Source organism: Seriola lalandi, unplaced genomic scaffold (assembly GCF_002814215.2).
Source record: "Seriola lalandi dorsalis isolate HSWRI2012SDOR001 ecotype SW California unplaced genomic scaffold, Sedor1 jcf7180002054464, whole genome shotgun sequence".
NCBI lineage: Eukaryota > Metazoa > Chordata > Actinopteri > Carangiformes > Carangidae > Seriola > Seriola lalandi.
Window position 1 is genome coordinate 257384 of NW_019525017.1, and position 15094 is coordinate 272477.

General features: G+C 40.6%; 2 protein-coding genes across 2 annotated transcripts; one reads left to right on the top strand and one right to left on the bottom strand.

Moving 5' to 3' along the window:
• The first annotated feature begins 236 nt into the window (after positions 1-236).
• LOC111658713 (chaperone Ric-8A-like) lies at positions 237-8846 on the top strand. The gene is made up of 14 exons (XM_023411344.2): positions 237-1678; positions 2153-2247; positions 2347-2394; positions 3527-3544; positions 3670-3759; positions 3862-4469; positions 4882-5017; positions 5207-5395; positions 5757-5851; positions 6112-6262; positions 6417-6512; positions 6654-6798; positions 7317-7596; positions 8304-8846. The coding sequence occupies exons 2-14, from the start codon at positions 2158-2160 to the stop codon at positions 8443-8445; spliced, it is 2088 nt and encodes a 695-aa protein (XP_023267112.1). The 5' UTR covers positions 237-1678; positions 2153-2157; the 3' UTR covers positions 8446-8846.
• On the bottom strand, positions 8597-15078 carry irf3 (interferon regulatory factor 3). Its single transcript, XM_023411345.2, has 11 exons — positions 14837-15078; positions 13469-13635; positions 13109-13280; positions 12256-12329; positions 12075-12135; positions 11856-11921; positions 11491-11736; positions 11185-11275; positions 10612-10901; positions 10389-10507; positions 8597-9880 (listed from the first exon to the last, which is right to left on the bottom strand). Exons 2-11 carry the CDS (start codon positions 13631-13633, stop codon positions 9767-9769), a joined length of 1398 nt encoding a protein of 465 aa, XP_023267113.1. The 5' UTR covers positions 13634-13635; positions 14837-15078; the 3' UTR covers positions 8597-9766.
• Between the last annotated feature and the right edge of the window lie 16 nt (positions 15079-15094).

The window sequence follows — 15094 nt, forward strand, 5'->3', positions numbered from 1 at the left end:
GTTAACATAGGGCTTTTAAATGCTTAATAGAGAGGGTTAAAGTAAATAAGTACTGGGCACAAGTACTCATAACCTGAACAGTCCATTCTCACTGCACATATACATATATATATATAAAAATAGCTGATTCGTTGAGCAGACTCAATACCTTACAAAAATTTTGCATTATATAAAATAGCCACACTAGGCAGGGACTCATCTTATGGGAATATATGCATCACACAAATACACACCCAGTGGATTGACCCTTGAAGGCCGACAGGGCTCATGACTTTAGGCTACATACAGTATTTTGTGTCCCAGGTGTTGTGAGAATGATTAAAGCGGATAGTCATGGATTGCATACGTCAGTTCGACGGTTGTTTTCTTTAACTGTAAAAGGTCACTGAGGTTCATCAGCCTCTTGTATTCCTGACTTGTTGATATCTTGTATCTCATATGCGTTTACTTCCAGGAGAGCACTTTGTCAGGACTCCTCTGACTTTTCTCCTGCTATTGCTGACGTAGTGTGCATCCTGTTGTTGTAAGCCTGCAGCTACCAGCCAGCCACTTCAGCCTCTCTGCCCTGTTTCCTCCACCCACTGGGCACAAGAGTGAGCATCCTGCCAGGAAAGCCTGTCTTTCACTCACATATCATCTTCTCACAGTTTTCATCTTAGTGGTCACTCAAGACACAGTCCTTCAGTTAACCTACTTTCAAGTATCATGCACTGACTGTAACCATTGAAAGTGGGTTCGTTAAACTTAAAACAAGAACTGCTTATTTACTGGAATGAAAGCAGAATATTTTATTCCAATATGTTTGCTGTCACCCAGTGGCACATACTGATTTCTGCTGCAGTTGCTCTGGTGTAGATTAGTGTCTTCTGTGGCTTATGGCTAGAGTACAATGTTAAAGTTTACTATGAACAGAAACCTTTGATAATACACAGTTACACATACTGTATTATACAAGATAAATAACCTCTTCCAAGTGAATTGACCATAAAAAATACCTCCATCTTGTGGGAGGAGACACAGACTTTGTTATAATGATTGCACAAAATGCAATTCACTGTGCATTCTCATTTATGAATGATTTTGCCAAATGAATATGCTGATGTTTTAAGATGTAAACTATCAGCTGAAAAATACTGATGTTGCCACAATGTTTTTCAAGTCCGGCTTAGCCATCAGTAGCTCCAGTGTGGTTATGCAACAGCTAGAAAAGCATGATACGAGCAAAATCTTAATGGTTTTTTTCTTGTCTCCTGAGCAATTAACAGATTTGAGCAAAAATAGTGTGTTAAAACTGGACAGAAAAAGAGAGAGAGAGAGAGAGAGAGAGAGAGAGATAGCTGTGCAGCACAAGTCTGGAAAACCTATGAAAGGTCGGAGGGTCAACACTGAGAGATATAAGCTTAGAGTCCATTAGTGGATTATAACCATAACCACTCCATGGCTACTGCATCTCTCATGGATTAAAGAGAGAGAGAGAGAGAGAGAGAGTTAGACTGAGTGAATGAGTGTGACTGGAAAGCAAGTGAACTGAGCAAATTCAAAGGCAGAACACAGCAGTCTGCGCATAGGTGGACTGAGAAACACGGGGTAACAAGCTGCAGTAAAGTTGGAGCGGTGACAGCGCTTTGTGCTGGCAGAGTCTACGGTACATCACCTGGCTGATAGTGAATTGTCCAAGGTAGGTTTAGATAGTTGTTGTGAAAGTGAACTCTTGTTATCTCTGTGTATCTCCATTTATTTATGTAAAAAATAACAGAATGCATTCCTGTATGATGTATGAACCGTCATGTAAAGAGATTCATCTTTCATTATAGCCAGAAAACATTTATCAGATCAAACTAATGTGACTGTGACAGTGTTGTTTTGAGTTGATAGTATGATGAGTATTTTACTGAATGGAATCTTTTCTGCTCTTTAATTTCATATTAACTTCATCTTGTTTCCATCTTACAAGCAAATTACAGACAACATATACTTCAGATGATATGTTTTTGTCACTATAATGCATAACCTCTATCACCGCCATCCTCATCATTGTTGTTGTGTAACTTTAATTTTGTTATGGCCTAAATGATTATTTCTCTCTCTCTTTCTCTCTCTCTCGCTCTCTGTCTCTCTCTCTCTCTCTCTCTCTCTCTCTCTGTGTGTGTAGGAAGCATGGACGTGGACGTGGAGGGGATTATCCATTGCATCAAGCAGGGGGATGAGAACGGTGTTCAGACACAGCTGCAGGAGTTCAACAAAGAGGTAACGCCGCACAGAAGCGCACACATTCTCATGTCTGGATGATACGCTGCTGCTTATTACTGCTGCAGACCATTTCTGTAATCATTTCTCTCCCCACAGTACGCCCAGTGCTTCTTCTTTGATGCAGAGGAGAGGGACCGAAGGAAAGTGAGCTGGTTTATATTGTTGCTGCACTCGTTTACAGAGACTGTAGTTTACTGTCCTATCCCTGCTCTCCTAGTGTTCCTTAACCCTCACCTCCGTTACCTCCCACCCCACTCCTCCATGTCTTCCACCTCTCCCTCCCCCCACTCCACAGTCTGTCTGTGATTAGTAATTCTGCTGTATCAGTTGTATCCCTGATCCTCTCTCCTTGCATGCTCAGGCAGATTGAGCCCAGGCAGAGCGATTGAATAACCAGCATACTCCATGTTAATCTATTTGACACTTTCCGCTCTGTCATTTGCAGCCACTGAACAGCAGATCTGGGGTTTTCACAAAACATTTTCTAATTGGCTGAGTTTGAAGAAACTCCTAGCTTTGGGACTCCAATACGTTTCTGTCTTAAAGTAATTCACAAAACAATTTTGAGCTAAATGTAAGTCCTACATCTAAGAGAAGTTAGAGGCAGTCCTGAGGACTCCTAAATAACTACAACCTGCTCACAATCATTGTGCTAGTGTTTTGGAAAAATACAAAAATAGTGACCTTTCAAAAGTCTGTGTATCTGTTTATCTTTTTTCATTAAATAAAATTCAATTTCATTTTTTACATTATTAAGTCAATATGATATGATTTTAATATGATTTTTTTTTAATTTAAATCAGTTGAATTCTTTTTAATTGAATAAGTTGATTTAATTGTTTAAATTAAAAAATAATCAATTTAATTCGATTTTTAATTAATTTAATTTATAAGTTTAATTTTACTACAATTTTTATTTTAATTTAGTTTTTAAATATCAGTTAGGTTTTTATTTTTTAATCTTGTCTTTCCCACTCAACTTCTTTTCATACTCCTATGTATTTATGACACGGACCACTCCCTGTCAACCAATCACTGCAGACATAGTTACAAATTAATTCAGCTCAGCTTAGGAGTTCTCTCAGTAAAAGTTGCTCTCAGCAGCTTTGTGAATTGCTCTTAAGAGGATTTCTAATAGTAAGGTAAGACACTTTGTGAATGTGGCCCCTGAATCAGAGTGGTGCTGTTTATCTCTGCTTTACGAATATGCGCTGATATCATCTCCTCTCTCTTCTGCTGCATTGCTCACTGAAATTGGACTGTCCACCTTCTAAAGCAAAGAAAACTAGAAGAGGTACAGTGCCGCCAGTTTTGAGTGTTGCTTTTCGATGCACACAAGAACAAGCCCTTAACTTATTCATAACCTGTAATAAAGTGTGAGACATTTGATCTTATGCATTCTATGCCCTGCTGTACCAGTTCAGGAAGAATAAAGTGAGGGAGTACGCTGATTCTGACTCTGACCTTGATGAGTACGACCACGAGGATCGAGGCCTCATCCTCAGACAGGTAACTGACACAGTCACTTTCTGCACACCCAGAGGTATTGTCAGTTGTTCCTCTGAAGAATACTGTTTAGCTAACTGTCTACTTCTCTGTTCCTGTTCTCAGAATTTAGCTGTTGTCCTGGTGAGGTTTATAAGAACAGGAGCTAAATGTCGTCTCTTAAGAGTATCTCTGCGCACCCTGAGGATCCTGTCCAGGGACAAAAAGGTCCTGGGGCCCTTGGTGACCGACAGCGCTTTGCTGACTCTGGCCAAACTAGCTGGTTTGACCACAAGTGATGCCAGTGATGAAACCAGTGACCCAGACTCTGATTTCTATGACAACATCATTGCTTCTCTTGCTGAGGCCAAAGTTTTGCAGTGCCACACCAATGAGGATGAAGGTGATGCTGAAGCCTATGACCAAAATGAAGAGTGCTCTGGCTTTGATGAGGACACCAAGAGTGACATCAGCATCGCCAACAGCGGAGATCTGGACAGCATCAGCTGGCTTGGGAGCCACAGGACCAGCATCAACGAAATGCACAGAGGCGGTGTCCATCACAAAGTGCTGGAGCGAGGGAGGAGGGACCGCAGGGAGAGCAAGATGGAGGGGGAGGAAGAGGAGGAGGACACAGAGTCGGGAGAGGAGGCTCAGAGAAAAGAGGCCATGAAGGTGTTGTGCAATGTGGTGTACAACAGCACCTGGGCACAGGAGAGGTTCAGTGGTCTCAGGTGGGTTTATTAATCGGTCGCAGACACACACAACAATCCAGTTAAACACAGCTGTTGGCCTTGCATGTCTGGGCCCATTTAGCTGTTTCTTATTGCAGCAGACAGTATGAAGGTTCTTATAGCTACAATAGAATGAAAGTAGCAAAATATAATTCCAATCAAACCCTGTTATTCATCCGTGGTAAATACCAAGCTCTGATGTCAACCCTTTTGAATCACTTCTTTTCAGCCTCAATATTTAGCACCAGCTTTCTACAGCCGCAAAGGGAGAAACCCACTGTAGAGAAAGCAGTGACATGACATGAGTGTTCGATAACTATTTGGCGATCTGGCTTTTGTGTTTCGTTAATTTCTCACAGCCTTCATTTGGCTTTTGTACAAATCTGCACCTTTCCTTTTTTCTTTCCCCCAGGCTCATCTGTGGTCTCACTGAGCGTCTATCCTCAAGCGTCAGTTGCTCTTCTCCCTCCAGTGTTCAGTTCTATGAACTACGCCTCATGTTCCTCATCACTGCACTGCGGCCAGAGCTCAGCACTCAGCTTCAACAGGTAACACAACCACACTTATGACAAAGTTACTGCATTAAATACACAGTGCAGAATATATTATGGTTGCAATAATAATAATGATTCCTTTTGTTTTATCACACTATCTTTGGTTTATTCTAATACTGATATGAACAGACCAAGATTCTTGTACTGTCCTTCCTGCTCTCACACATTGTTTTACTCTTCCAGGAGGGTGGGGTGTCCATCCTCACAGCAGCCATGGAGAGCTGCCTGGAGGTTCAGTGGAAGGAGCAGTATGAGTGTGTGCTGCACCCAGCAGCACCACCAATCTCTCTGGAAGCCTCTCAGCGTATCATAGAGATACTGAAAATCCTCTTTAATATCACCTATAGCACCCACAGGCAGGAGCCAAGCGAGGTCAGTGAATATGTGCGGTATAATCAACCTGTCATCCTTCAGGTGTAATAGAAGTAGCTGGAAGAAGTAGTTTACATGAAGTTGGAACATCTCAGATATTAAAAACGTTTGTTGTAATGATGGGGTTTTTTTTACAGCCTATCATTAATGTTAAACTTAATGGCCAAAACAATACAGCTAAGTGTTATTGTTCTCATCTGATATCTATCATTATCTCTGTCTCTCTTCGAGGAAATACATACATTTCAAATGCATTAAAGAACAGATTAACTCAAAACCTTTATTTTCCCTCAACTGTTTCGTATACATTATCCACCCAACTCAACTGTTCTTCAGAGAGAAATGTATTCTCATCCCTCAGGATGATGCAGCTCTTTACCGACACCTGGTGGCAATCCTGCGTCTCTGCCTGATGAGGAAGTGCATGCTGTCAGACGACACGGATGAACTGCAGGGGTGAGCATAAACCAAAGTGAAGACAGACAAAAAGAAATATGCAGTGACAAACATTATTAATAATGATGCAGATGCTTTTAAAGTTGCTGGTGTCAACATTTCATTCATCTCATTCTATATCTCAGTTTAACTTTATTACAGTGAATTTATCACATCTTTATTCTTAGTAGTATTTTCCCCACTCACTGGAGTTCTGTGTTTACCAGTATATAACTGTCTCTGTGCTTCCCCGTTCCTGTAATCGTCTGTCAATGCCACAGTCACACAGTCAACCTGTTGACAGCGCTGCCTCTCCAGTGTCTGGATGTGCTGCTGATGGCGCCTCCAGGGCCCAACTCAGAGCAGTGCCAGGGGGTCAACATGGACTGTGTACACAACCTGCTGATGTTCATGGAGAGACGTCTGGAGTCGGTGAGGGGCCAAAGTCGTATGGAGAGAATGGCAGAGATGTTTGGAGCAAGCCTTTTGTTCCTTAAAAAAGTTTACATTTTTGATTTTTAAAGCGAGACTGTTTGCTAATACTGAAATAACCTGAAGCCGCCTTCCTTGTTTGTTTTATTCTCAGGGTGATAAGATCAAAGAGAAGCTCACACCTATACTCAATCTTCTGACAGAGAGCTGCAGGGCCCACAGAGAAACTCGCCACTACATCAGGAAACATGTAATAACCCCTGTTAAAACATGACTCCTTTAGAAAGCTCATTTCACATTTTGCATCTCACAATATGTTGATTAAATTTAAAGCCAGATATTTTTTCAAATACCATAGACAATTGAAATTAGAATTTATCCCTATCATTAGATCCTGCCCCCTCTGACGGATGTATCACACAGGCCGGAGGAAGGCTCCACAGTGAAGAGTCGTCTGATCCGTCTCATGACTCATCTGGATACAGACCTCAAACACTGTGCTGCCGACCTCATCTTTGTCCTCTGCAAGGAAAATGGTAAAACCAGACCTTATCACGTTCTCTGGATTAATGAGGAGATTAAATGACAAAGTCTGGTCATAAAAATCAAAACAGCCGGTGTGCTTTGCTTTTGTTATGATCTGGTTTTAAAAAACTGATACAGATGCAAAGGTCGAGACAATTTTACAACTCTAGTAGTAGTACTCTTTTAAATCCTTCAATCCTTGTCATCTTCTTAAATTTGCTCTAAAATCAATTGAATCCTTGAATCTATGCAATGTTTTAAAAATATATAGATCTAAATTGCTGCTTGTACAATGGAATGGAAATATCCTTCTTTTGACTTTATTTACATTTCTTGAAATTCAACCTGACATAATCAGAAGCTTTGGGCTCTATGGTAGAATTTGAAATACATTTCAGTGGTTTTAGTTTTGTTGTCAGCACAACATTCATATGTGATCAATCACCCCCTTGTGTGGGAGTGTTGAAAATGTTTTTGTAGCTTTTCTAATTTCCATTCCATCTATTTTCAACCTCACTTCTTCTTCCAGTGAGGCGTTTTGTCAAGTACACAGGTTACGGTAACGCGGCCGGCCTGCTGGCCACCAGGGGTTTGCTGGGCGGCCAGGGGTCCAGGACTTCCAGCTCTGACGCCCAGTACTCCAGCGACTCTGACTCTGACACTGAAGAGTACCGGCAGGTCAAAGATCGCATCAACCCGGTGACGGGGCGGGTGGAGGCAGAGCATTCAGACCCCATGGAGGGCATGACGGAGGAGGAGAAGGAGGAGGAGGCCAGGAGACTGATCATGCTCTTTAACAAGCTGTCGAGGTCAGTGAAACGACAAAGACTTATAGATACTATATCACGTCTTTTTTACTAATGGTATTAAAGATGTAAAAGAGTCTTAAAAAGCTGTGACAAGGCAAATCTGACTCAATTGGTCTCAATAAATCCACGAGGAAACAATTACAGGGAGAAAGATTTATAACTATGCATTGAAAACACTGTAAAACTAGAAGTAGAGTTTTGCCCAAAAACTTTTTACTTCCAAACTTCATTTCAAACAAAGCAGAGGTAAGGTATTTAACTGCTGCTGGAAATATAACATAATCAAGAGGATGCAGTTTCTGTTAAATCTCAGTTATCAAAGTATTATAACATTTTAAAGACAATGGGACTATATTCTTTATTTCACATATATTAGATATAAGTCTGTTCTATCCCTTATGTTTTTTTTACATGTGAAATCCTAATATCTATTCATATAATACACTGAGTTATTCTGTATCTTTGTCACTATTTCCTCTTAATATTTGCAGACTTCGTGATGGAGCTGACACCATCAGAAATATTAGAGATCCCTAAATCAAGTTTATTTTGTATAAATCTTAATGGCAACAGGTTAAAATGAAACAGGGCCCTCACCAAAAAGACTGAGAGCAAGTATAGATCAAATGAGCACAAGTAGAACAATGTTATTACTGATGATTAAAGTGAAATGTGTCCATTTCCTCTACACCTCGTGTGTTTTGCAGGGACAGCATCATCCAGCCGATGGGAGTGGATTCAGAGGGGAAGCTGGTCTCAGTGTCGGGACTGAGGGAAAATTCCCTCACTGAAGAGGGGAGGTCTGAGTCAGAGAATGACGCAGAAGCAGAGGAAGGAGAGAAGAACTGAAACCTGTCAAATCCATTCATCCCATTTTCATTTCATTCATTTTTTGTAAACGTTCAGTTTCTAAAGTTTGACATTGCAAAAATATTTGTTGTAAATGTTCACACAACATGAAAGCAAGGTGATGTAGTTCTCATCCACACCCAGTCAGCCATGATGGAACTGGACAATCTTTTTTATTTCTTCTACATTGCATTCATAATAATAACAGAGTGGTAAATCACACTTTGAGATAAGAATAATAAGTCCTGAGTAAGAAGTGATGTCATGGTAATAACATGAAAATATCCTAAAATATTTGATTAAAGCCTTGAAATCTTATTGTAGAGTAAATTCCAACAGGCCACATCTAGTACACAGAGTCAGGTTAGTTGTGACCCTTAAATAAAACATGATGAAATAAACATCTGCACAGCATTTACTTTTCTCTGCACAGTCTCTGATGTTATTTTGGCACAAACCCACCTTGTGCTCAGGTGTATGTTGAACATATTGTACCATAAATCTCATGTGACACAATATAAAAAGCATTCAGACGATGCTCTGATCATGTTGTTGAATCATCTTGATCTTCAGTGTGTAATCTTCACTGTGACTGAACCATTCAGAGGCTTTAGTCTTTGTTACAGTATCTTCATCCTTCTGTTTAACACAGTACTTCAGGTTTGCTGAGGGGGATCCTCATGTACATGTACATCAATACCTGATTTACACTGCATGAATACTGTGAACAAATGAAGAAACTAAATCATCAACAAGATGACTGAACCTTTGGGCGGCATTTCACATTTCATACACAAAATGCACAATGCACAAAATGAGAGGAATGCACTTATTTCATCACAAACACATTATTAGAGCCCAGAGCAGAATGGGTGAACCTCTTGACCTGACTGACCGGGCTCTTTTCTTTAGCTCTTTTTTTTGCAGTGGGGTGTTTTGGGAATGTGGTCTTCATTTTTATGTAACACTAGCACCAATAACATCACTAATTTAAAGGAATATCCTATCATATCTGTCCTGATCATTATTTCCTGAAAAAATATAAAAAGGTGTGTGCTCATTTAGAGCCCCTTGGTACAAGTTTCACTTTAAATATATTTGCTTTGTTCCTTAGAGCAGTACCAGCAAAGTTGCACTAGCACTGGTGCAATTATTAAAATCATTATTATTATTATTAGATCTTTTCTATTGGGTTTAAAATCTGGATAAAAAATGTAAATAAAACATGTAAATATGACTAATTCTGAGATGCTCTAGTCAAGGGTAGGGATAACAAAGAAAGGAGTAAACAATGTCTTTTCTTCAGGCTCAGTAAAGTACGTCAGCACAACTCCATCATCTCCTCCAGTGACATCTGCAGCTCTACAGACTTCAGGGAGGAGGCGCCACCATCAACAGCCATATTCTTCAGTAACTCCATTGAAGTCAGCACCACCTGAGACCGAACGAAAAATACAACAAAAAAAAGACAAAAAACACAAGGAGCAGAAATCAGATGCCATGACAAGAATGACGAGACGGCAAATTTGAGCTTGACGTATGCCATAACTGCCGAGACGGTTTGAGCAATGAGATGTGTCGAGTTGGTTTCTTTAACGTAACTTTTTTTATAAGCTTTTTATTTCTCAGCAACGGCTCGGGAGCAAAAAAAGGCTTTTTACACCTGAGAGATCGGCTGTCACCACTGGTATTCAGGCTTTGTTCCCTCAGTGCTATTAATCAATACTGAAATAAAATTGGCCCCTGAAAAGTGCTGCTGACTACAGCTCCTTGAGTGGGCAATTTTTGGGGCTTGATCATTGATCATTCATGAAATTTGATAGAGCTATTTGCCAGCAAAAAAAAATATTTTTTTTTTTTCTGCCAAACTGAGATACTGCTTTAAAAAGGTCTGAGAGCACAACAGTGTCTGAGTGTTTTAAATAATTTAAAGGTTCTCTCACCTCCACTGTGATGAGTTTCTTCTCCCAGGGTCTGTTGTCTGGGTCAGGCCACTTCTCCCCGAGGCAGAAGAACAGGGAGCAGGGAGGGCTGTCTTTCCCCTCAATGAAGTCCAATATTCCTGGAGGGATAGGACAATCAGTCACTATATCAAGCCAACATATACTTCACATTTATTCACAGGCACGTTAATAAAAAGCTGCTTCATTTCTTCCTTTCACCCACCTCGCACAAACTCCTTCAACATGTAAAGTGGTTGAGGCTGCAGTTTGGAAATCTCTTGGGGCTGTCTGCTCCGATCAAACTTAGAGAAGCTCCAAAACGCTTTCATTTCACCCCATCGCAGGCCGTACACCATATGTCCCGACACTCCTATTTCCAAACCGTCGCCCAGCTTGTCCAGGATGCGTTGGGTCAGACTGGCTTGAGTTTGATCCAACATGGCCCCAGGACTTGGCAGATAGACCAAGGTCAGGCCTGAGCCGTGGTCCAAAACTTTCCCAGTGGGTTCAGGGCTGATGTGAAGACAACGTTTAATCATTTGATTGCTGAGATAATTGAACAGCAGCTTGTGTGACTGGCAGAGGCCCTGAGGACACTAAAGGAATAACTTTGAGAAATAAACTCATTCGCTCTGTTGCCACGAGTTACATAAGATTGGTACTACTAAATAATGAAGCTACAGCCATTCAACAAATATCTAATATGTAACTATGGCACTCAATTTGAAGCTGAACTGGAAATATTCAACATTTGTCAGACATGTTTCCTTTGATGAAAACTTTACTTTGATGTTACCTGTAGACTAGGCGGATGCCAGCTTCATTCTCAACCAGCTGCTCAGACACCTTCACTCCTCTGTAGTACACTGATATCCTGAACTCAGTCTCTAAGGTTTCAGAGAGAGGAGAAAAGAGGTGTTTCACAGCTCTGCTCTTCACACAGGGCAAAAATGTAACACCACACCAGGACATGTAGTTTTATGGAGTTAGTACCATTTTAAAAGGATATTCAGTTTTAATAATTCAAGAGGACATTTTTGAGTGACAGTGTAAATTCCACATCTCTTTTTTTTTTTTTTTACACCGACATCCATCAACCTACTGAAATTATCTCCATCGCTGGTCTTGATCATGGTATGTAGGAACTGCTCCGCCAGCTGCCCACCACAGGCCCCTCCTACAGCTCCCCCCATTGGAGGTGCTGGTTGCTCAGGCAACCCAGCTTCACCGCCTGCACCCTCAATCGTTACTGGATACTGCTGTTGCCCAGGCAACGCGTATCCACCAATCACAACCTGATTCGGCAGCTGCTGTTGCTCGGGAGGAGGCTCAAAGCCTGCAGTTCCCTCTGTGGAAAAGTTGAAGAAAATAAAAAACTGTAACTAGGAAAGTACCTTGGTTACTCTTTGTTTTCTGCTCATACTGCAGCCGTGAGGAGGTAATGATCAGCACAGATGATAAGTCTACCTGTTTCAGGGCCAATCTGCAGTCCCTTCAGACACTCCTGGAGAATGTCCTGATTGATAGTGGATTCTGCCAGAAATATTGATTGATTCAGAAATATTCAGACAGTGATTACACATTTTAACACCAAATTAATGAACATTTATCATCCTGTACATTTTCCTTCTAAGATAAATAATTCATGCCTGGAGAAAATAAATAGTATGAGAGGGTATCCATTACCTGAAAATACAGCTCCTCCTGGAAGGTAGAGGCAGTCATCAAAGCACGGGATAACCTGGCTCTGAGATCAGAACATACACATCGGTGATGAATGAGTTCATATGCAGTCACATAATTACACAGCATTTACAATTAACTTCCTGTGTTCCTACAAGTCAAGACAACAAACACAGTTACTTACCTCTTGTGTAGGAAGGACACAATCCTCGAACAAATCAAAGTCATCTTTGTCCTGGGATCCAGCAGAAGAGTTAGCTTTGAGAGTGAAAGCAAAGAACTCTGCTTACTATCTTTTAATCATTCATTCTGCTCAGAAACACCTCTTTAATCTTTTAATCCCATTCACAAATGGTATTCACTTGCATGCTCTGCATTTGCATCTCCCCTCGACAAATCTCAACCACAGAAACGGAAATCCAGACAGAAGTGCATGTAGGACGGATAGCGACGAGATCATCCAAATCAGGTAAGGAGGAGATCAGGTGTGTACTGTCTGTGGCCGCACTGATGGAAAGGTGCTTTGTCAGTTCAGATTCAAACATAACCCACGAGAGCACGTGTCACCTAATGCATTACCCGATTTTTGTATTTATCTAATTTGCAATCAACAACAGTACAGTAATATGAAGAATTAACTGATGCTGTGTTAATTAGATTATGTAAGCTAATAAAAAAGGTGCATTAAGCAGCACAAACTCCTTTCCTGGGATTATAGTTAAGACACAAGCTGAATTACTTTGCATGAATAAACCTTCAAGACAAACGGAAATGTGCGTTTGGATTTTGCAAAAGAGAGAGAGAGAGAGAGAGAGAGAGAGAGAGAGAGAGAGAGAGAGAGAGCAATCTTTTTTGTATTATTTCTGTGTAATTTTAATGCCAGGTGCCAGTGAATACATAAACATTTAATTCAGTTATTTTTTATAGTAGGTCATATTTAATACAGAGGAGAGACTCCTTCTTTTAACTTGTCTGTTATCCACTACATTAAAAGGACCAAATGGTGACTGTCTATGGACGCCGTGGTGGATCCTCACCTTCTGATGTCACCTCCTCCGGCCAGCGAAACACTTTATGGGGGTTAGCGGGATCGTTCTTGTTGTCGGTAACCATTTTGAAACCTTTGGCTCGCAGGGCGCTGCGGAAGTTCCTCTTCCAGACTGACGGGTCTCCCTGAGCCTGGCCATTGTTGCTCGACTCTGACCAGGCCTACAGGCAAGAAAGAAGGTGAAGGCAGGAGGGATTACACTACATGAACAGCCAAAGGTTTAATACACTGTCACTGTGTAAAATGCCATGAACACAAGGGATAAGTTCTGTCAAATTCATGGATATGATTATTTCCCATAATTCTGCCATTGATAACTTTTTATACTATGATATTTACGAGTGCTAACCTTAAAGATGAGAATGTCAGTGTCGGAGGAGTCCTGTCTTAATGCGTGTTTCCATGGGATGGAGAACTCTGTTCGTTCCGGGTTTGTCCAGTTGACACCAGGATACCTGCCGCTGTCAACCTGGGTCCGCAGCCACGGGATGAGCAGTGGTTTGGAATGAGACATTTCTGCAGGAGCGAGAAAAACTGTCATGTCAAAAGTGTCATCAAGGCTTATATGATCCTCAGTTCATGTACGACAGAAAGGATTGATTACATTCAGCTTAATACATTTGTTTTGTACTACTGGAATTATATTATCTATTATATTTAAAACTCAAGTGCCAATCCAAATCAACACATTAGCCTTTTGGCTATCACTATCCTGAGTTACACATCCACTGCATTCAGTGCAAGTTACTCACTACAACATACATTTCAAGGACTACATAATATTGGTGGAGGAATTGAATTTGAAATGCTTTATTCAAATAAAAATAGCTAAGCCTGGCTGGCTGTTTAATCCCCTTAGTTATACATATGTATTTGTATTTTTTATCTAAAGTATCCATCCTTATTATATATTTATATTATTTATTAGAATTTTCAGGTCCATCTCAAAAGACACATTTTGCCTGTAGAGGGCGCTATTTACTAGTTTTTCAACCTGATTCATACAGACAAAATTTAAACCAAACAATACTTAAACTGTACAATTTTTAATGAACAATTAAAACAAGTGTAGAAAAATTATGCAAGATCCTAAATTATTAGAATAACTTTCTATTTTCCCACTCCCACTACATTATCAAAGGTTTCAGAAAATAATAAGCAGTGTACAGTATCCTGATTTCTGCAGTATCCTACTCTGTTGCTGCTGGGAAAAAAAGAATCAGTTTTCATTTCATATTTCTAAATGGCAAGAAAGAGGAAGCAGGAGAATATGAGGCCAGATGTTCAGCACTCATGCTGCATTCAGCCCCCCCCCCCCCGGTAATGCCGGTAAAGCCGGTAATTTAATATTACTGGTGCATAATAGCTGTTTCATTGTACTGTTGCATTTCAAGTAGAAGTTAAACAGGTTATAAAGTTACACGAAGAGGAAATGCTCACAGTCACTTCAAGTAGAAACTGGATACAAACAACAAACAAACAAACAGTAGTAGTTGTCTATTTGTGTACAACAGTACAGTCAAATAATCCTGTGGCTGTGCGATTATGTTTGACAACAGATATGGAAAGATAAGAGCCGAGGAGTTACACAAGTTACATATTTGTTCATAGGTTTGATTGCCGTCCACAATTTCACAACAAAGCACTACTGGAGCGATTTAAACCCACATGAAATGTTTCAACAACACTGATAGCTCCATAAAAAAAAGGCTCCTACCTTTAACGACGAGGTTTCAGTCGGTGCAGCTTGGTGTTGAGTTCAAGGCCAGTCGTTTTCTGGGCCAGAAATCAGACACATGTGATGCAGGACAGTGGCAGCAGTGTTGTGTTGCAGGCGATTCAGAAGCTGTGCGACAAACGTTCAATCCAAGCTGCTAACTCTCTAAATACCAGCCCGGTTGCGTTTTCAGTCTTTTTGAGGAAACTCCGACTTCAGTTTCGTTTTCCAGATGTGACGTCAGCTGTGTTTTATACC

Bases quoted from the DNA above. Each gene is read 5' to 3' on its own strand.
- irf3 (XM_023411345.2), bottom strand. From the start codon at position 13,633: ATGTCTCATTCCAAACCACTGCTCATCCCGTGGCTGCGGACCCAGGTT. The intron at 12,330-13,108 runs GTGAGGATCCAC...TCACTCTCAAAG, and splicing joins GGAGGAGGTGACATCAGAAG to CTAACTCTTCTGCTGGATCC. The intron at 11,276-11,490 runs GTAGGTTGATGG...CTGAAACCTTAG, and splicing joins CAGCGATGGAGATAATTTCA to AGACTGAGTTCAGGATATCA.
- LOC111658713 (XM_023411344.2), top strand. From the start codon at position 2,158: ATGGACGTGGACGTGGAGGGGATTATCCATTGCATCAAGCAGGGGGAT. The intron at 6,263-6,416 runs GTGAGGGGCCAA...TTTTATTCTCAG, and splicing joins TGGAGAGACGTCTGGAGTCG to GGTGATAAGATCAAAGAGAA. The intron at 7,597-8,303 runs GTCAGTGAAACG...TGTGTTTTGCAG, and splicing joins CTCTTTAACAAGCTGTCGAG to GGACAGCATCATCCAGCCGA.